This window comes from Papio anubis, chromosome 10 (genome assembly GCF_008728515.1).
Source record: "Papio anubis isolate 15944 chromosome 10, Panubis1.0, whole genome shotgun sequence".
In the NCBI taxonomy this organism is placed as follows: domain Eukaryota; kingdom Metazoa; phylum Chordata; class Mammalia; order Primates; family Cercopithecidae; genus Papio; species Papio anubis.
In genome coordinates this window covers 41,336,903-41,358,919 of record NC_044985.1, presented here as the reverse complement: position 1 = coordinate 41,358,919, position 22,017 = coordinate 41,336,903, and the positions used below count along the sequence as shown (strand labels likewise).

Sequence of the window (22,017 nt, the reverse complement as noted above, 5' to 3'; positions counted from 1 at the left end):
GATATTGGATAGTGTAAATATAAAATATAAAAATAACTTAGTCAATCCTATAAAACGTATGTGAAAACCAATGGTGGGCACCATTTTGCAACCTATAAATGTTATTAAAAATATAAAATCTCAGGCCCCACTCAAATGTACTAAATTCAAAACAGTATTTTTAACAAGCTTCCCCAATGTCTGTATACAGAACTCAACCACAGCTTCTGGCTAGCTTTCAATCAGCTATTATTGGGATGGTAGATGCGATGTGTCCGAAAGGCAAATTCCCATCCTTTAATGGTGGTTGCCTGGAACACTGATTTGAGGAGGAGTGTCAGACTGTTCCCCAGGTTGAGGGGAAAAAGCAGTTGGTGATCTTTTAGTAATGTCTATCTTGGGCACAGGCAAGTGGATAGAGGTGATACATGTGCAGTTTCTGTTCTGATCATGACCCATAGCGTAGGATCTATGCTCAAATAATATTTGGGTCCCACCAAGATATGGTCCCACCGTCTTCCCTAAGAAGTTTGTGTGTGATGAGAGAGAGAGAGAGAGAGAGAGAGAGAGGGAGAGAGAGAGAGAGAGAAGGTAGAGAGAGAGAGAGAGAGAAGGTAGAAAGAGAAAGAGAGAGCACACATGAAAAAAGTATGTTTGGAATCAGGACTCTGAACCATTACTTCTAGGTTTCTAAACTTGGATTTCTGGAAAGGTTTTGAGACTTGAATAATGTAAATTTTCATCTAGTAGGTGTTGGTCTAATTAAAGCATTGGGCTAGGAAGAAAAATACTTTCTTTCCTGGGCTGTCAATCCCATTTCTAAGAAGACCTTTTTATTCTGATATGTCCACTGGCTATTCTACATTCCTCATTCAGGCTGTCTTGTTGGTCACAATTTTGGGGAGAAGTGGCATGTCTGTGAATAGCTATGTGCATATTTCAAAATAGTTTGTCATTATTTGCATCAATTAAGATGCTTTTGATTGAAAGCAAGCAGATTAACCTATATAGTTACGTATTATTTATTGCAGAAAACTAGAAGTGGGCACTCTCAGTGTTGGTTTGGTAGATCAACACTGTCATAAAGAACGAAGCTTTTTCTTTTCTTTTTCTTCTGCCATGCTCAGTGGGTCAGCATTGCCTCTTCTTATGGTCTCAGAATGGCTGCCTTGCTCTAAACATTACTTCCTCCTGAGAATATCCCTGGCAGGAAGGCAGAGAGTGGGGGCAAAGAGAACCTTTCTCCTTGAGCATTAGTCTCATATCAGGGACCTAAGACTAACCCTGAAGCCTTAGCTGCCCTCCCTTTATATATCATTGGACAAAACTGTGTCGTAAGCCTAACCATTGGCAAAAGGGAATGAACTGGACCAATGGCAGTTTATTGCATGGAGCTGAATGCATTGTAACCAACACATCAGAAAGGAGAGGGTAGTGAGTGTTAAGGAAATAACCAATAGTGTGTGCTACATCATATCTAGAAATCAATTCAAAGAACAGGTCCTAGTGCTAGGATGTTGAGTGCCATCTCACACCAAAGATGGCATTTCTAAAGATTAGAGATTCATGTTCATAAACAACTTGGAGCATAGAAGATGCACAGGAGTGATAACTACTATGAATTCGGTTGTGGTGTTAAGACATATTCTATTTAAAGACGGCTCTAGTATCTGTGCACAAATGGGATGTATTTTGAAAAATTTCCATTATTTCAGGCCATTAACTGGTGCCAGTTAATAAAGAGATTTTAGTTAATAAGTAGGATTATTATTATACCAAGATATTAAATAAATTCTAGTTCTTCTCAAACCTGGCTATGACTCTGAGTCACATGGGCTTTAGAAATTCCAAGGGGCTACGGATGGATGAATAGCACAAATGTGAAAAATGGAATGGCCCAAGGTATTTGTAATTTGAACAGTAAAAAAGCTAAGAGACATTTAGTGACCTATACAGCTTAGAGTACAATATATAAAATAAATATGCCTGCCCTAAGCACATTGATGTTCTCAAATGGTGAATGAGGTGTGGTCAGATGTAAGTAGAAACCTTCATTAAAAAATAGAGCAAACCAACTTGTGTTTACCTCTATCCAGTGGTTTTTAACCTTCTGGGTTTAAAAGCCTCACTAAGAATTTGAACAAGGTTATGGAATGCTTCCCAGAGAGATGCACATTTGCATATTTACAACATGCTTTGAATATTAATAACTTCTTCTCTAATGTTCTTTGTCCTATTAGAAAAACTAAAGCAGCATAACTAATAACTAACAATAGATACTATTAATTGAGCTCTTACAAGTATTCCAGGTCCAGGTTCCACCCAGATCTACTGAACTAGAAGCTTGAAGAGCTCAGAATACATAATTTTGTAAAGTTCCTTCATTGTTTCTAATGAAATTAATTGGCTCCTTCTTGATTAGTCAGAGAAGCAAGGGCTTTATAGTCAGACAAACTTGAGTTAAAAATTAAAACTTTGCACTCACTGAGCAAGGGCAAGTCACCCAAATCCTCTGGCCCTTAGTTTATATCACCTGCAAGACGGGAAGGATAACTATCCTCAGGAGAATGTGATTGAGGTAAAATGAGATAATGTATGACAGCATCATAAAGTGCCACTAGCATATGGTGTGTGCTATATTTATTCTTTACCATAGGCACTCATAAGGGGTTTGATTTATTTGCTGTGAGGATATTGTCCAAATATTAAATTTATATTTAATTAAATTATTTGGTTTATTTTAATTACATTATTTGACTATTTAAATTACTTGAGCTGAAAAATTCATGGCTATATTTACATTAAATGTTAAAAACAGAAATTATGGCACTGAAACAAAGAAAAAAATAGCAATGATGTTATCCTGAGATGGCTTTTATTGGAGCCACGTAATATGTAAACACATTAGCAAAGCAAAGCTCCAGTAAATAAAGCTCACTGACCTCTAGATCCTCAATTCTCATCTTGATTCTAACCCTAGTTTTGTAAGGCTTTTGAAAAGTTTTCAATTCCTAAAGCTTTATGATGTTCATGTCAAAAGAGTACCTTCTTGGCTCTGTGCAGGGAGACTCATATAGGTGTCCAAAATGGTTCTGAATTGGGAAAAGAGTAAAAGAATCCATGCTGTATGTTCAATAACAAACCAAATAGAATCTTTATGATGCAATGAACACTGTAAAGAAGAGTAAAGATTTGAAGATTTACTCTGATTGGTTGTCTGGCGAACTACAACAAAAAGGAATATTCTTATTGCAAATGCCAGCTTTAAAAAGGACAAAAATGGGGAGTTGAGGTTAGGCCAAAATAAGGTCAATAAAGGTGTGGGGAAAAAATAACTCAGGGAATAGGAGAAGAGAGATAGCAGACAAAAACAGAAGAAGCATTGGTGACTACTGGCATTTTGGGAGGGATTTTAAAGTAATTTTGCATAGCTCAGTAACTTACCTGGGAGATTTTCTATCATTTCTAATATTAACATATCTTTGACTCAACCAAGGACTTAAGGGGTGAGTCAGGAGCATTAAAGTCAACAACGGAGTGTCCAGAAATGGAATCAGAACAATAAACGCTTAGGGCCGTTAACAACCAATGAGGCCACTATTATTTCTTAGGGGAACAACATAGAAGATAAATGGGTGCCCTGAGCACATGAATGTTCTCTCTAAATTGAGAGTGGGGAACAGTGGCTATGAGTCAGTACCTTCATGAAGAACACAGCCAACTTATGTTTGCCTCTTTCCATTGTGTCATTACATTTTTTAATCATGGGCCTCATTGAAAATCAGAAAGAGATTATACATACTCTTCCTAGAGAAGTAGTTTACATTTACATATATGTATATGCACAGTGTTTTGTGAATTGATAACCCCTTCTCTAATGTTCTTGGTCATGTAGTGAAATGGAAACAGCATAACTAATAGCCAGTAACAATAGCTTCAATTAATTATGAATGCATAAAGCTAACAATAACTAATAGCTACTATTAAGTCCTTACTATGTTAAAGACATTATGCAAAGCACTTCATAGGCATTATCTCATTTAATACTCACTTCTACCCAATGAGATAAACAATATTACTGACCCTCATTTTAAGGATGAGAAAACTGAGGCTTAGGGAAGTTCAATAGCTTGCTTAAAGCTCTACAGTTAGCAAATAGCAAAACCCAAAATCAGACTGAGATCTGTTGGATGCCTAGCATATACTCTTAAGTACTCCCTTATACTACTTCTAAATTACTTTTTATAGACACTTGACATCACATGTTTCAACCTGGGCTCTAAGGGATTTGTGAATCATCTGCATTTATATGCTATGTTCTATATGTGTATATGAGTGTGTTTCTGGGGGTCCACAGCTTTCATCAGATTCCTTAGAAGATCTCATCTAAAACAACAAAGAATCAGTCATCTAGCTCTTCTGGGGTTTAGCTCAGAATTAAGTTAGTCTATTACAGAGTCACATCATTGGGTCACACTGAGCCTCTTCTTTCTACTCCTCTCACCTCACAGAATTGTTATTATTAAGTTGTTTTGGAATCAAGTTTGAGTCTGGAATTAAGAAACTCTACCAGAAAAAGGTATACAAAATCTACTACTGTATTTACTTCAGGAAGTTTTTGAGTATGTTTCTTATCGTATCTTTCAGTGTCTTCAAAACAAAATTCCAAGTAATAAATTGTGTTTAGAAGAAAAAAAAATCCTTATGCATAATAAAGAATACAATGGTGTTTCTCTTTACTCAAAGGCCAAAATTTCAGACTCAGATCTGCAATCCAACTTTAGTACCTATGTAGGAGTCTTTGGCCTACATGTTGCATTTTCACTTCCCCCTCAGTCATAGTCATCTACTCCAATTTGTATTTTCTTTTGTTCTGAATATACATACATATATTTTATTCCATGTATTCTTATAAAGCATCTCAAATTCTTTGTGGAACAAATAGAAATACAAATTAAAATTTTAACTTTTTCTTCCTCTTTCTCTTCTACCATGCCATGCTTCAAAAGAGGCAGAGCTTTTGAAATTTGCAGAAGTTTGTTCTTTAATAATTTAACCTTCAATGATGCAAGGAAACAATCCCCAGTTAGGGCAACATAATAGACTAAAATAATATCTTCAATCACCACCACTTTTCTTGCTGATTATTTAACTAATAGAGGAATGTATCTTGCTTCCCTCCTCCCAGACAAATACTATTCTCAAGCAAAAATAGATTTATTTCTTTCATGATTGGATTTTCTAGGAAGTAGCTGTATTGTAGCTATTTTGTGTTGTGAATAGAATGAAAGTAATAAGGTTTAAACTCCAGCATTAAAGGGACAGAGTTCTCTTTCAGTTATGTACCCTTGAGTACATGAAATTGAAGACTCTCTTAGTGAAAAAATCAACACGCTGGCACAGGTGTTGGCCAGTACAGTGGTATCTACACATACAGTCAATATTTTTCTTAGGAAAGAGTTTTAAATTGTCTTATGCAGTTACCATAAGTAATTGGTTAAGAGTCTAAACCTTGGTGCCATAGCAAGAATCTTGGTAATGTTTTAAGTCAGGTTGAACCAATTGTGAGCTTTGCTAGAAGACTGAAAAATCAGGGAGCACTTCAAGATAGTTTCATTGAATGTCTAGTCTAAAAACATGTATCCAGAAAATCTTACCCATAATCTTGGCTTTAATTACCTTCTGTATAAGAGGACTCTCAAAGTTTTACTTCCAGCCACAACCAATCCTCTAAGCCCTAGATCTATATAGCTACCTACTGACTTAACTCTACTTGGCATCTACAGTCCTTTCAAACTTAAGGTTGGAAAAGGAATTTGTACGCATCCAACCTGACCCGTCTCAGTGTTCCCTCTTGAGTGAATGGCATCTTTGTCCACCTAGTGCAGACATTAGAATCCTGGGGGATACCTTGAATCATTCTACTCTATTCCTACCTCCTCCTCCTCCCTTAACATAATTCTATTTTCTCCATCACCCCTGCTCATACTGGTTTCTGTTAACATCTTTTTTTCCCCAGATGACTGCATAATCCTCCCAGCTAGTGGCCTAGATTTCACTCTTGCCTAGCCACAGCCCACTCTCCATACAGAAGCTAGAGTGACATTTTTAACATTTCCATCTAATTATATCATTTCCTTGCTTGAAATTCTTCAATGACTTCCCATTACTTTAAAAATTAAGACTCAAATCCTTAACATGGCCTAAAAGCTGCTTGCCTGATCTGAATACTTTTTTGGAGTCATCTCTAGCACTTTTCATATCTTGCCACATTGGCCTTATTTAGCTTCCTCTAGAACCAACTGCCTTCTTTCCTTGACTCATTTACACACACACACACACACACACACACACACACACACACACACTCCTGATGCCTAACTAATGTCTGTTCTACTGTCAAGATATATTTGACTCACTTCCTAAGAAAAATCTTTCACGCCATCTCTGACAGATTCAGTCCATTATGGTTTTTATAGTACCCGGTATTTGCTCTTGGTAATACTTATTGTAATTTAATAAATCATGTAACTACTTGTTTAAGATATTTCTTTTTTGTTTGACCTAAATTCCATGAACAGTGAATGGCATCTCTTTTTCACTCTATATACCCAGTGCCTGGCATATTGCATTTCACATAGTAGGTGTTGAAAAAATTAATAAACAAATTAGGTAATAAAAGATGACCCATTTGAATTAGTTAGAAAATCTCACTCTAAATAGTTATATGATTTTACCTTGTGGAAATTATTAAAAGTTAACTTTTACCTATTATTTAATTATAGGAAAATTAATTCTAAGCACAAATTTTAGTAAAAACCAAGAAGTAAGAGGATGAGCATTTATATTTATTGAGAGCTTGCAATTTACAAGGCCTTTAAGTAATTCAAGGAATACTAATTCTAATGTAATTCTTATAATTATTCACTGTAAATTAATGGGAAAGTAAAAAGACCCAAGGAGTAAACTGACCATAGTTACACAGTTATCACATGGTAGAGATGGCAATAATTCAATATATTAAGAAAAATAAGCCCACTCCCTTGAAACAGGACCAGACATTTCTCCTTGTAGATGACAGGGCTATGATAACACATTCCATGTGGAAGACATTCAAGAACTATGTCTGAAAAACTATGTCAATTTTTAAAAATTTTGTTAACAAAAGGGGACACTACGACCTAAATCTGTTTGATGTGTGTGTCAAGAAACCATTCTCTTCACACAGTAATATTTCTTCATTTATGGAATTAATGAAGAAAAGAAAGATATTAGCAATACAGTTTCAATATACTCTAAAGATGTATAAAGACCCTGAAAACTTATGTAAGACTTTGAGACTTTATGGAAATAATCTTAATCAAATCAATACAGAAAACCATAATTTTTCTCTCTGCCTCTGTGCCATGGCTTGTCAAATAATTTGACTTCTGAAGTTTATAAAAGAATATGGAAAATCCTCTTTCTCCGTTTCATTTTTCCTAAAGACATAAGAGTTTGACAGGTGTATCAGTGCTATAGCATATGTTCCAGGACTTTGAAGAAGCAGATGACAGCCGGTTGTCCAATTCTCAGCTCCTACCTTGTTTTCTAGGTTTGGACTCTTAAGGGACAGCTGCAGCAGGGTGATGGAACAGGCCACCTTCTTAAGGGGCAACTCATCTCTGGTGCTTTTGCATGCAAACTTGACTGTCAGTCATCAACAAAGACATAAATCTAGTGCTACAATGGATTGAGTTCTTTGCTACAGTGGGGATGGGGAGTGTCGTAGTGGGGACCGGGGGGTATGTATGCCTGAGCCTCTTTTTGTGCTCTTTTCTTTTATTCTGATATGGTTCTTCTATGAAGTGGTAAGGCCACACACGTTGGGTGACGGAGAGTGAGGGGTCTCACTTGAGAGAGTTGGATATTTTTGGGCCCAATCATGTGGTGAAGAGGTAGATTCTTGGAAAAGGATGAGCATTTAGAAGGTGGGCTTTAAGGAGGCAAGAGGGAATGCCTGTTGCTCTCAGGAATTTGCCTCCAATTCATGTTAGAGTCCGCCTCTGCTGCCTGGGCCACAGGAGAATGAGCCTGGAGCAGGGGAGGAGATGCCTGTCTAGGAGAACACAAGATAAAACATGAGAAAATTATATTTTATGAACTATATTTCCTGGTTATGTGTTCCTATCTGGTTTTGTTTCCCTCTTTATTATCTGTGAGCTTTAAACGGAGTTTGTTGACATGTTCCAGCCCCGTGTTAACTCTAATACTAGGAATTTAGAAAACAATTTTGTACCACATTGGAGCTGGAGTATTAGAGGGTGAACATTTTCTTCTACTTGTGGTCTCTCACATCCCCACTCTGGGCTCATGTACTGGTGGCAGAATGAATTATTGAGAAGTCTATTTATCTACCTCTCCCCCACAGGACAATATTCTCTGCATTGAAACCTCAGAAGATATTATACTCGATTAAGGCAGATTCTGGTCTTCTTATAGGAATGCCTTTGGAGTCTTCTTGACAGTGAGATTTCAAGTTTCTCCATAGACCTCAGATTTCTCTCTAATGGGATTGCTATTTCCTGAAAGTCTTTTAAGAATAAATTTTCCTTCTTCAAAACAAGCTTATAGACACAATGTACAAATAGCTGGCTATAGTAATAGTCTGACAGAATCTTGTTTACTGTGAAATATAAATGGTCAACAAATATATGATTTCTGAACATTTCTTGTTCGAATGGGAGGAATGTGTGAGAGATCAGGAGGCCATTGTGTGGGAGGAAGGAGTAAAAAAATACGAAATAAGAAAGGCTGGAAAGAATCACAGATGGGCTAGGGTTACTTAACTTTTTTGCATAGGGTGAGGCATATTTTCTTTTAACTAGATTTGGGCCATCAGCCCTGCCCCAAGTCCTTTGGCCCTGTGTAGCTGAGGTATAGGGGATGATAAACTTTGAGCTAACTTGGCTTTGAGTGATGGATCAAGTATTGGGTGATGTTTTCTCCCAAACACAGCAGAGTTTCTTAAGAAAAACTTGATTCTCAGAGAATTAATGCCGATAGGTATCAGAGTTATTTTACATCTCTACACAATAGATAAAGACAGGGGAGCAAGTAAATAACATACTCATCTTCCAAAATGTCAGAGTGTGCTGTCTATAGTAGTTCATCGTTTTAATGTAGAACTCATCTAAATAAAAATGGGTGGTTTGATAATGACTTATTATGAACTTATTAATTCCTAAGAGCAGAGACACATTTTGGGGCTCTCATTAGAAGAAAGGTATCCTTTTTGGCAGTAGAATGGGAAAAGCTATTGGGTCACATGATAATCCAACAGTGTACTATTAGATTTGAATTTGTATTGAGATCTTTTAGCATCTTCCTCCTCATTCTCAAATTTGCACCACTGGAACCTCAGGTGGTAGTGTTTTCTATCATTGTTGGGTTTTTTTTTCAGTTTCTTTTCCTACTAGGTTTCATATTTATAATGTGTTTCAGTTTTTACATTTTGTTTTGAAAAACATGGGGAACCAAGTTTCTGCTGGACAAAACAGAAACAGGCAAATAGAAGAGAACAAACACAATTATTGTGGTCCCTTTCATTTGGAAATGGGTCATTTGTGGAAACCAATATCTGTACATAAACTCTTATCATCAGAAAAGGAAAACAGAGATTCTAGTATTTTTCAAAGACATTTATCAACCACCTAAGTAAATACTTGTAAATTTTAATTATATTTAGTATTCTACTCTTTTTTCTCACGTAAGTAATTAAGAACCTGTTTCTTGTATTTGTCCAAATTTTTTTAATTCAAAAAGGATTTCCCATAATCTCACCTCATTATCAAATGTTTTTTGTGTGGGAAAATATGATTTTTCCCATTTTGCTGGATGTTAAAGTACCTTTAAGCCAGAAAAGGAGGTTTGCAATTTTACCTGAAGCCATGGAAGGTTTTATGTTTTTGTTATTGTTTTTATTTTATTGAGACATGATATTTTACATATTTATGGGTTGCATATGAGTGTTTGTTACATGTGTAGAATATGTAATGATCAAGTTGGGAGTTTGGGGTACAAGGGCTTTTTTTTTTTTTTTTTAAGTTGATCTTTAGTGGCCTCAGGATCATGAACACCACCCTCATAACTCAACATGCTAAAGTGGATTGATGCTCATCATGTGCCAGATGCTCCTTGGCATCTCCATGCTATGCCATTTAATCTTAACGTCAAGCAGAGGAAGCAGCTACAAATATTACCTTCATTTGATAGATAAGGAAACTAGAGTTTAGAGAGGTTAAATAATAAATAATGCCAGTGTTAGATCAGGCATTATATTTTAGATGGTTTTTAGTGATATGCTCACATTTGTGCTAAAAGAAGATCTCTCGGCTTATGGCTCTGGAATGGGTCAGAAGGGAGCGAGCCTCAGGAAAGGGAGAATTAGCTGGGTGTGGTGTTGCACGCCTCTGATCCCAGCTAATTGGGAGGCTGAGGCAGGGGCATCGCTTGAGCCCGGGAGGTCAAGGCAGTGAGCCCTGAGGGTGCCACTGCACTCCAGCCTGGGCAATAGAGCAAGACTGTTTCATGGAACTAGGCTGGATAGTGCCACTGCACTCCAGCCTGAGTAAAAGAGCAAGACTCCTTTATGGAACTAGGCTGGTGGCCGTGAGGTGGAGAGAAGTGAAAAAACTGGAGAGACTTTTATAGAGACTAGAATCCATAGAAACTGCTGATTAACTGGATATGAGGGATGAGGGAGAGGAAAGTGATAAGGAGAAATATAAGGTAATTGGCTTCAGTAGTGACAGTTACTGAAATAAAAGAGACAGGAGGAGGAGCAGGTTTGGGGATCAGGGTTCTGCTTGACACATGTTTGGTTTAACTACTTTTGGGCTATTTAGGTAAAGATGATAGGATATACAGATTTGCAGTTGAGAAGCAAGATCGAGGCTAGAGACAGAGATTTGGGTGTCTTAAGCACATAACAGAAATCAAAGCTGTAGTTGTGGGAGTGGAGGATATCATCTAGGAAGAATGTATGGAAATGAGCTAGGGCAGTGGTTCACAAGATGTGGCCCAGATACACCTGAGGGTGCTCAAGACCTTTTTGGGGTCCACAAAGTGAAAACTACTTCTGTAAGTAATACCGAGATGTTATTTGCCTTTTCCTGTCTTGGTCTCACACAAGTATACACTGAAATTTTTCAGAGGCTGCATGATGTATAATCATGTCATTGCTCTGAAGGTCAATGAAATATGTCTTTGCATATATTCCTGTGTTTTAAAATTTTCTCAATTTTAGTTTCTAATATAGCAAATATTGATAGATGTAGCCCACTTAAACATAAACTCTTTGGGATCCTTAAAATTTCTGAAGTGTGAAAAGGGATAATGATATACAAAATTTGAGAACCTTTGTGCTAGAAAATTTTGCTTTGATTCCATAGGCAAGGGTGATCATCAAAGACTGGAGGGCAAGGAATAACATAGTAAGAGTCATGCTAATAGAAAGTTGTCCTCATGGCAACCTCGAGGATACATTAAGATTGGGATAACATGAAGATACAGAGTTGATTTGGTTGGTAATTACAACAATTCAGGTATGAAATTACTCTGGCTCCAACTATGGTAATAACAGCTAACGTGATAATAGACAACATAAAACAAAAATAAATGTGACTTGCTTATTGACAGAATATGAATTACTATTGAAGAAATGAAAAGAGTAACAGATAACTGCATTTGGAGCAATGTGATTGGAAGAAAGACCTTTGATATGGCTTGGCATCATGTCCCCACCGAAATCTCATCTTGAATTGTAATCCCATAATCCTCATATATTGCGGAAGGGACTTGGTGGGAGATAATTGAATCATGGGGGCAGTTTCCCCCATGTTGTTTTCTTGATAGTGAGTGAGTCTCACAAGATCTGATGGTTTTATAAGTGTCTGGCATTTCCCCTGCTGGCACTCATTCTCTCTCCTGCCACCCTGTGAAGAGGTGCCTTCTGCCATGAATTTTTTTTTTTTTTTTTGAGACAGAGTTTTGCACTGCCACCCTGGCAATGGCATGATCTCGGCTCATTGCAACCTCTGACTCCTGGGTTTAAGTGATCCTCCTGCCTCAGCCTCCAGAGTAGCTGGGATTACAGGCGCCTGCCACCATGCCCAGCTAATTTTTTGTATTTTTAGCAGAGACAGGGTTTCACTGTGTTGGCCAGGCTGGTCTTGATCTACTGACCTCGTGATCCACCCACTTCGGCCTCCCGAAGTCCTGGGATTACAGGCGCGAGCCACTGCGCCTGGCCTTGCTATGATTATAAGTTTCCTGAGGCCTCCCTAGCCATGCAGAGCTGTGAGTCAATTAAACCTCTTTTCTTTACAAATTACCCAGTCTTGGGTAATTTTCTTTACAACAGTGTGAGAATGGACTCATATAGTCTTGCTGCTGGTACATTTCAAGTACAGGAAAAATAATCCTTAATATTGAATAAGGATTCATTAGATGAGCATTATCCAGTAGAAATATAATATAATGAAAGCAACACATATGATCTAATAGCTGTATTAAAAAGTAAAAAAAGTAAAATTAATTTTAATAATAATATATTTTATTTGACCCAATATATCAAAAATATCATTTCAACATGTAATTAATATAAACATTATTGAGATAACTTAAGTTTCTTTTTGTTGGTATTAAGTCTTTGAAATCTAGTTTGTATTTCATACTCACAGTATACATCAAATTAGACAAGTGACATTCAAGTACTCAATAGCCACAAGTGGCTAGTGGCTGCCACCTTTGACACAGCAGCTTTAAACTACTCATTTACTTCAGTCAAGATCATCAGAAACCTCACGTTTTTGTCTGGGGTTTTTAATAACTATCTTCTTTGAGTCTTCCCAGGAAGTAATAGACTTATACTCTGCCATCTAATTCTCTTACATCCTTGTGACCTCATTCGGGTAGGGTGTAATTATGGGACCATTCTAAGAAAATCATCCAAGTGGTGTGACTTGCTTACTTGGAACTGAATCTCTGACCTGCCTTTTATAGGGCCTGTATAGAATATAGCTTATCAGCCCAGCATACTGACATTGATCAGTGAAAGAAAAAACAGACAAAATTTGAGTTATGGGAAAATACCCTATCAATAGTATTAAAAGGCTATGAAAATCAGTAAGCAATGAGATACCATTTTATACCAGTCAGAATGGCCATTATTAAAAAGTCAAAATCAACAGATGTTGGTAAAGATGTGGAGAAAGGGGAACACTTATACACTGTTGGTGGGAATGTAAATTTATATGGAAAGCAATATGAAGGTTTCTTAAAGAACTAAAAATAGAACTACCATTCAACCCGGCAATCTCACTACTGGGTATGTACCCAAAGGAGGACAAATCATTATTTCAAAAAGATACCTGAACTTGTATATTTATCACAGCACTATTAACAATAGCAAAGTCATGGATTCAGTCTAAGTGTCCATCAACAGATGGTTGGATAAAGAAAATGTGGTATATATACATCAGGGAATACTAATCAGCCATAAAAAGGATGAAATTATATCCTTTGCAACATGGATGGAGCTGGAGGTCATTATCTTAAGTGAAATAACTCAGAAACAGATAATCAAATACTGCATGTCTTCACATGTAAGTAGGAACTAAACAAAGGGTACACATGGACATGAAGATAGCAAAAATAGACACTGGAGACTCCAAAAGAGGGGCAGATGAAGGAGCCAGGTGGTAAGGGTTGAAAAAGTACCACTGGGTACAGTATTCACTGTTCAGGTGCTGGATACACTAAAACCACAGACTTGACCACTATGTATTATATGCATGTAACGAAACTGCACTTACATCCCTTGAATCTATAAAAATAATTTAAAAATAAAGAAAAGAAAATTAGTGAAGGAGTGTAACCACTTTGGAAGGTGGTGAAAACAGATAATGTAAGTACTGAAAATAGACTGTAAGATTTAGCAGCATCAGTTGAGCTAAGAAACAGTTTGATATCTCCTCGTTAGCCATGTCCACAGAGGGCTCCATATTTTTCTTCTTTATGAAACCAGAGCTGCCTCATGAGGTAGATGCATTGAGGACACATATTGCAAATGTTCAATAAAGGTCCTGAAACACATGAGTATATTCATGGAATGGAAATTAAGAATTGAAAAAGAAAAGAAAAAAAGAATAGAAGTGAAACCAAGATTTCCCAAAGCAAAGATTTCTGGGATTAAGAGATGAGATGAGATGAGTGGAGCTGAGTGTGCCATGCACTTCTTTAGGGGTAATATGAGTTTGGGGAAGGAAAAATGCAGTAAAATGAGAAAAGATTAGGCCTTGATAGTGCATAGCAAATTATTGTAGCATGCCTCCTCACCATATGCTCATTCCATGATAAATTCATGTTCCAAGATGAAATGAGAAATTAAGATGCATGGGTTTGGAGATTCTGGAAAGCGTAATAATAAAAGGAACCTGCATGATAAAAAAAATCCCAAACAAAAAACCACACCCAACAGATAGTCTTTTTCAAAGTTCAATTATTACACACATTTCTCTGCCTTATTAACTTGGGGTGTTATTCTGCAATGTATCAAATCTTTACAATTTACATTTCCTATACCTGGATTCCTTGCTTATATAAGATTTACTCAGACAAAATCTGTTTTACTGATGGGCTATGAACCCCTCAATTATTTGTTGTTGTTTTCTTTTGGTTTACGAGAATACAGGAGTCATGATGTAATGTTGCTATGGCAATGAATATGTACAAATAGATGATTAGGGTGGCGGGGGGGTGTTAAATCTTGAAAAACACATTTGCATGTAAATTCTTTCCAGTGAAATAAAAGAATCTTGCATGTAAATCTTTTTCTGTTATGTGCAAAAATATGAAAGAAAGATGTGTTATATCACATCTTGAATAATGCATTTATATTGTTTATATTAAATAACATGAACAACTAAATATGATCCAAAGAGTATTTTTTATTAATGGTTCATTTTAAAAGATACTGGATTAAGACTGGATTAATTTCCACGGGGGGTGTGTGTGTGTGTAAATAAAGTATAATTGGGACACATTATAAGGATTAAGATATTTTCTTTGTTGCCACGAATGTGGCATTAAGAACTCAAGCATATAAGGAATATTTATAATTTCCTAAGAGTATAGTTTGCTAGCTATTAGGATTCAATACACTGAGAGTAGTTAACACCTTACTGCAAAGCTTTCATAGTACTGACATTGGAACATGCACAAGCGGATGGGGAAAATGGTATTTAAAGACCTAGTTTAAAATATTCCTACAAATAAAGTACTTAGGTTTTTGATGTACTAACCTTTCTTGATGTTTTACAGAACTTTCAACCAAGAATTTAAAAGATCCTGATTCCTTTATTGGCTGACCATATGCTGACTGACAAGATATGTAACCACATATATATATATATATATATATATACACACACACACACACACACACACACACACACACACACACTGTTCTTAAGACAAGGTAAGGATCCTTGCCATCTGATGAGGATTCTCTAGAATCTACAGTACTGTCCAGTAGAGATGTAATGTGGGCCACGTGTGTAATTTAAAATTTTCTAGTAGTCACACTAAAAAGTAAAAAGAAACAGGTAATATTGATTTAATAACATATTTTATTCAACTCAATATGTCCAAAATACTATCATTGCAACATTTAAGCAACATAAAATTATTAGTAATGTATTTGATACATTCTTATTTTTGTACTAAATCTTTGGACCTAGCATGTATTTTTTATTTACAGCATATGTCGATTCAGTCTAGACAACATTTCAAGGGCTCAATATCCACCCACAAGTGGCTAGTGGCTACCGTGCTGATAATGCACCATTAGACTAAGCATTGAGTTTGTGTAGAATATTGAAATTATTCAAAATTCGACTTCTTGGAATAAGAAGCTTTTTTATTTTTATTTTTTATTTTTATTTTTGCAAATGAGAGCTTTACAACTTGCAGAGGATGTTGCTTACTAAATTTGAGGCAAAATAAGTATGTGGGGAGTAAATCCCTGCCATTGTTGTAATGTGTATGGTTTAACAATACTCTCTCATACACTTCCCTTTTTGATCCTGGTCAAAATTCTGGTAAATAGGGAGGAATTAAGTTCCATTTACTTTTGAGGAAGCAGACCCAGAAAGTTTACTACATTATGCTCTTAGGCTCCTGGTATCATGATCTATTGGCAGATCACAATTTAAGGTGCAGTTATCAAATAATGAGCAAGCCAAACCAGACAAAATATAATGTGTCCTAGCATTTTCTTGCCTTTTTAAAAAAGCATCTGTTTTGTGGGTGTCTGAAAGGGCTCAGATTTGTCCCACATCTCCAGTTTTTTGTTTGTTTGGATCCAGGATAAAATGAGAACAAAGTTTTTTTTGTGCTTAGGAATATTTTGACTTATCCAAGGTGGTGGCAGAAGGGATCCTCAGGATGCCACCCACATCTCAAAGTCCAATGACCATCTCACCTCCAATATTGTGATCCTTTGATAATAAAGTCAATTAGATACAACATTTCACCATAAGTCTTTCATAGAACTTAGAAAGAACACCTAGCATATAATTTAGTGCTGAGCTAGATGAAGAAGCAAGCAATGTTTTACTCTAAAGCAATTTTTATGATGCTATCACTTCTCAAGGAACCCCCAACAGTAGTAATAATACCAATACTGTATTCTTGCTTTTTCGCGTTGTTCAGGTTGAAATAATCCCATTCACTCTAATGTTCTGACTCCATAGGTGAATTGAATTTAGGTTAATTTCTGTTAATTGGTAATGTTGCCGTTGTCCTTAGGCACAATCCACATGGGAAACATACCTATTTGACAGCCTCTGGGGATTAAACAATACTCAGACAAATTTCTCATATATTACTTTAAACAATTCTTCCCTTTCCCTTAATCCGTGTGTGTGTGTGTGTGTGTGTGTGTGTATGTATGTTCCCCTAGTTCTTCAATTGCTGAAATTGTAGCTGCCGAAATATCTTCCATAAGTGAGGTCTTTTACTACCAGACCTGGGTCACACATTGTAGATGGCCACATCACCTGGCGCAGATGGTCCAACTTTGGTCGCCATTTATAGAGGGGAGAGTTCCCAAAAGGCACCCGAGAAGAGATGAAGTTTGTTAAACCAAAGCTTATAGGTCCAGAAGGCAGTCGGACAACTGGTCATTTCCAGGGATGAACAGAGAGGGCGCCCTTCCCCAGAGGCGCAAACGGCTAGGACGTAGTGGTGGGACAAGCGAGTAGAAAGCCCGCGGGGCTCTCACAGCGCAGCCTGGTTGGACTTAAGGACCCTGGACAATAAACGTCAGGAGAGCTAGGGGGCTGGCTCTTCTGCGGGAGGCTATAGAGCGGATCACCAGGGTGCAATCGCCGCGTAGTTGAAGTTTCCCTAAAGTCTCAGTGGGGCTTTCCCTCTCGTGCGGAGCCCCCTAACGCAGTATCTAGTCCCGGAGGTTCCGCGACGCTTCCCCACCTCCCCTCTTTCTTCGCCCCAGCTCTGGGCTCTCACTGCTGGGTACAGGGCCGCCTTTGCCCGCCTGCCCTGCAGCAGCAGGCCCGGGCGGCTGCGAGAGGGCGCAGGGGGCGGAGGCGCGGCAGGGGCGGGCTCTGCCGCCCGCCCCACCACCCCCTCCCCGCCCGGCTGCGGGGCCAGTGGCAGGAGCGCCGCGCACCGCCAGCCGCGGGGGGCGTGGGATGGGGGCGGCCGGGGAGGGGGGCGCCCACACTGACTAGAGCCAACCGCGCACTTCAAAAGGGTGTCGGTGCCGCGCTCCCCTCCCGCGGCCCGGGAACTTCAAAGCGGGCCGTGTTGCCCCGGCTGCCTCGCTCTGCTCTGGGGCCTCGCAGCCCCGGCGCGGCCGCCTGGTGGCGATGACCCGGGCGCTCCGCTCAGCGCTCCGCCAGGCTCTCCTGCTGCTCGCCGCGGCCGCCGAGCTCTCGGCAGGTACGTTGCTGGTTTCTCTCCCGGCGTCCGCGACGGTGGGAGCTGGGGGGAGGTCTGCGAGTGGGCACGGGGGTGGGGGACAGCGGGTACTCCGAGCAAACTGACCTTCGGGGCGGACCGGGAAGAGCCAGTCGGATTGAGGGGGCGCGGGATAGGGTGCAGCGTGGGCACCTGACGTCTGGCAGCCGTAGGGGTAGACAGGTGTGTTGGGGACGAAGCCACCGGAAGAGGGAAAAGGCGGCAGGGACGTGGGGGAATAAGTAGTAGGGGTGAGGTGGGTGACTAATTTGTGGGCAGTTTGCAGCGGAGAAAATAGGAGAGCGTTCGTGGGTGCGCGCATGGCTGGGAGCTGGGTTCACCCTGCAGGGACCGGGAGGGCTGCAGGTGTGCGTCGGACGCGCTCTGTGCTAAGCCCCTGAGAGCTGCTGAAGGATGGTGGCATGGTGGTGGTGGGAGGTGGTGATTTAGTCTGAGTTTTAGGAGGCGGGGAATACCCCAAAAGCCGCAGATGCCAAGCTATGGAGGCGAGAGTGGGAGCTTGAATCTGTGTGGTTTGCAACGCACATTGCTTTCGAGGTACGATCTTTACTCAGAGTTCCTGGGGAAAAAAATTCTGGCAAGCGCCCCAGAGTTTATAACAGGTCTGTGCCTTGATAGGCTAAATAGAGCCCTCTACCCAATCTAGAAGCCAGACGTTTCTTTATAATGTTTACTAGAAAGTGGGGCAAATGCATCTTTGATAAAATCATAATATGCTGTGACTAAAAGCCCTTTACCTAGAAAACTGTTTTCATTACATTGTCCTGGATTATGCAGAGGAGGAACAGATTCTTTGCTAACTCATTCTTTTAAAATTTCTATCAGACATTGAAGTCATTTGCACATAAAAATATGGTGTTTTCCCATAGAGCTGTGTTTTGTCCGAAGCTGATTTTGATGCATTTTGTTTTCCCAGATGACAATCTGTTTGACATTAATAGCTATATTCATGGTGGGTCGTTTTCCTCTTAGTGACATGTGCAACAGAATGATTTGAATGATGTGATTGCTGTCATGTACAGATTTCAGTGTTTCAGATGGCCTGAGAGAATCACTAAATACAATATTCAAATACAAATTTGATTATTGACAAAATCTGAGGATTAAAGCATTTCAGTTATCTTTTAGGAAAACAGCCCAAGACTGTCAGAAAGATAATGGGATAAAGTGAAATATTTGCGTTTAGAGTTAATAAATTTATAAGTGGGAGAAAACCAACTATGGGAAAGTCTTTAAAAAATGGGTGAAAACTCTGCTAACTTGGGATACTGAAAGTGCTCTTGACAATTTAATAGAATTTACATAGAAAAGTCTTTAAGATATCACAGTTTTGATGGGGTGAAACTGCCTCTGCAGGCTGTCTGTACAACTCTTTTTATTTGGAGGAGCTGATAACTTGGCTGCACACATTTTAAAAACAGATTCAATTTTTTTTTAATGTAGCTTCAAGGGTATATTTTGTTGTATATCCAGAATCTTTAGAAAATTTCAGAGACCTTGAGCATAGCAACATGCCTCATGTTCTTGAAAAGGCGTGGAAACTTTTGACATTGAAATATGCAAAAAATAAAAAAAGATAATCCATTCAAAGTCGCTCACTTAAAATTTGAAGTCTAAGAAAAATGCATGATATGGAATAATATAGTAGAGACGTATTTATTGAAGTTGAACTTTTACAAAAACCTTTTCTATGTCAGGTGCAATCATTTTCAAATCTTCTTAAGAAATTTTTACCCCTCTGTGTCCCACATTAACAATGTATATTGCTACTTACAGTATTTATTCTTAACTTTATAAAAATCTCTGGCTATTGGTAGAAAGATTCAAGGTAGTTTTGTTTTGCTTTTCATTTTTTCAATTTGTTTTATCACATGCTTAGCCAACTGTATTTTTACCTGATCACTTTTACAAATTACACTGTTAATCATATTGGCCATTTATGACATGTACTTGCCATTGTTGGAATGTTACATGAGAAGTCATTCTTGATGTAATGACATAGTTAGTGAAACGGTGTGACAGAAGGCACCACCTTTCATTTGACTCTGCAGAGCAGGCCTAGAACTTTAAATATCTGAACACATGATAAACCAGGAAACCTTTTTTACTTTGGTTGCTCATTCCCCACATTGTTGTCACCTTAGGGATGTCCATTGCTCCTTTTTGAGAATCTCAGAAGATAACAGCTGGTGGAGACTTAGAAAAACTATTTATTGGTCTGAACTGGAATTAAAAAAAAATCAGGCTAGCCAGGTGCAGTGGCTCATGCCTCTAATCCCAGTACTTTGGGAGGCCAAGGCATGAGGATTGCTTGAGGCCAGCAAGTTCAAGACCAGCTTAGGCAACACAGTGAGACGCCGTCTCTACAAAAAATTTAAGAACAACTAGCCAGGTCTGGTGGCACACACCTGTGGTCCTAGCTGCTTGGGAGGCTGAGACAGGAGGATTGCGTGAGATGAGGAGTTCAAGATTGCAGTGAGCCATGATCACACCACTACACTCCAGCCTGGGTGACAGTGAGGCACCATCTCTAAAAACAAAAGAAACGAAAAAATCAGGCTGCTCTGAGTTGCTCTGATTATGTAGGTACTGGATGCCTTGATGCCTGATAAGAGAGACCTGACATGGCTTCACAACATTCATCATGTGTACCCAAAAAAGAAGTGGCAGAAAATGTCCTGGAGTTCTCTACTTTGAAGCTATGATTTAGATGTTTCATGGATTTACATATTGTGCATTCTCTTCTAATTTCTTGAAACTCCTTTGTCCTCTGGTCCAGAAAGCATTATAGTCCAGAAAGCTGTATGTTGTTACTCTAAAAATGGAATAAGTATCTCCTTAATAACCAGGGTGAGAGTGAAGGTTTCAAGTAATGAAATTCATCCCCCCATCCCCCTGCACCCCTGCACCACCACCGCAAACAATAGTTAGCAGTTTCCACTAAGAGTTTTCCACAGTGTTGCTGGAAGTGAAAGTGAAAGCTCAGGGCTGACTGAGTTTATAAATGCAAAAGATGTTGCCACCTTTGCCCTTCTTTAAGCATAGTCATTTATTGGTTGATTGACACAGGTGTGGCAAGAGGCTCCCTGGTTCCAAGGAAGACATCTCTGGCCCAGGAGAAGCTATGATTAGAGATTTCCTCTGAATTGGTAAACTCATACAAAAAATAAAGGACTTTGAGCTGTGAAAGTGAGTAACTAAGGATGACTTACCCAAGCAATGGAAGAATGGACCCTTAATTGGGATGGGACAGACTGCAGGAAAAGCTGGTGTGGGGAGAGAAGGGTTGGTGGTGACAGATACAGGAGCTCTGTTTTGGATATGTTGAGTTTAAAATACCTCTAAGATGCTGAAATGGAGATGTCAAGTAAGCAGCTGGTTTTCTGGGTCTGAAGTTCAGGGGGTAAATCTGGACTGATGATAAAAAATTGAGAGCCAAGGGCATTTACCGATAACTTTTCAAAGACGCATTAAATAGAGCCACAGAGTTAGCAAATAAGGCAGAGAATACCTTGTTAGATTGAATTTGAGATAAACAATGAATACCTCTTTAGTGTAAGTGTGTCACAAGTATGACATGGAACACAAATATATTAAAAATTAATTGCTGTTTAATTCCAATTTAACTGGGTGTTCTGTACTTTTATCTTGCAAACCAACATAAATGAAATCCTGTTGTGAGATAAACTGTTGCTGATGCATATATTTCTGGCTCTTTTATTAAAAAGAGAAGTGAAGACCTATTTTCTAGCCCTCATCTCTAAAAACCTCTCCTGTTCTAGCTCTGTTACTGTCTTCATATGCGTCTCTGGATGTGTCACTCCCAACTCTTTGCACAGGATATCTCTCTTCTGTGTGAACCTGAAAGGCTGCCTAGCTTTTCCTAATCCTACATGAGTATCTAGACATGAAAATATGGGTGAAAAAAACAAGAATAACTCTTGATTCCCTTGATTGTTGCATGAAAGCAGTTGGTTTTTCCCAAGTTTGCTG

General features: G+C 38.7%; 1 protein-coding gene across 1 annotated transcript in view; it reads left to right on the top strand.

Moving 5' to 3' along the window:
• The first annotated feature begins 17,671 nt into the window (after positions 1-17,671).
• The window catches only part of ACVR1C (activin A receptor type 1C), a 92,129-nt gene continuing 87,783 nt past the window's right edge, over positions 17,672-22,017 (top strand). The window contains exon 1 of the mRNA XM_003907497.3: positions 17,672-17,985. Within this exon, the coding sequence (XP_003907546.1) occupies positions 17,913-17,985 (73 nt within the window). The 5' untranslated portion in view covers positions 17,672-17,912. The remainder of the gene's footprint in view (positions 17,986-22,017) is intronic.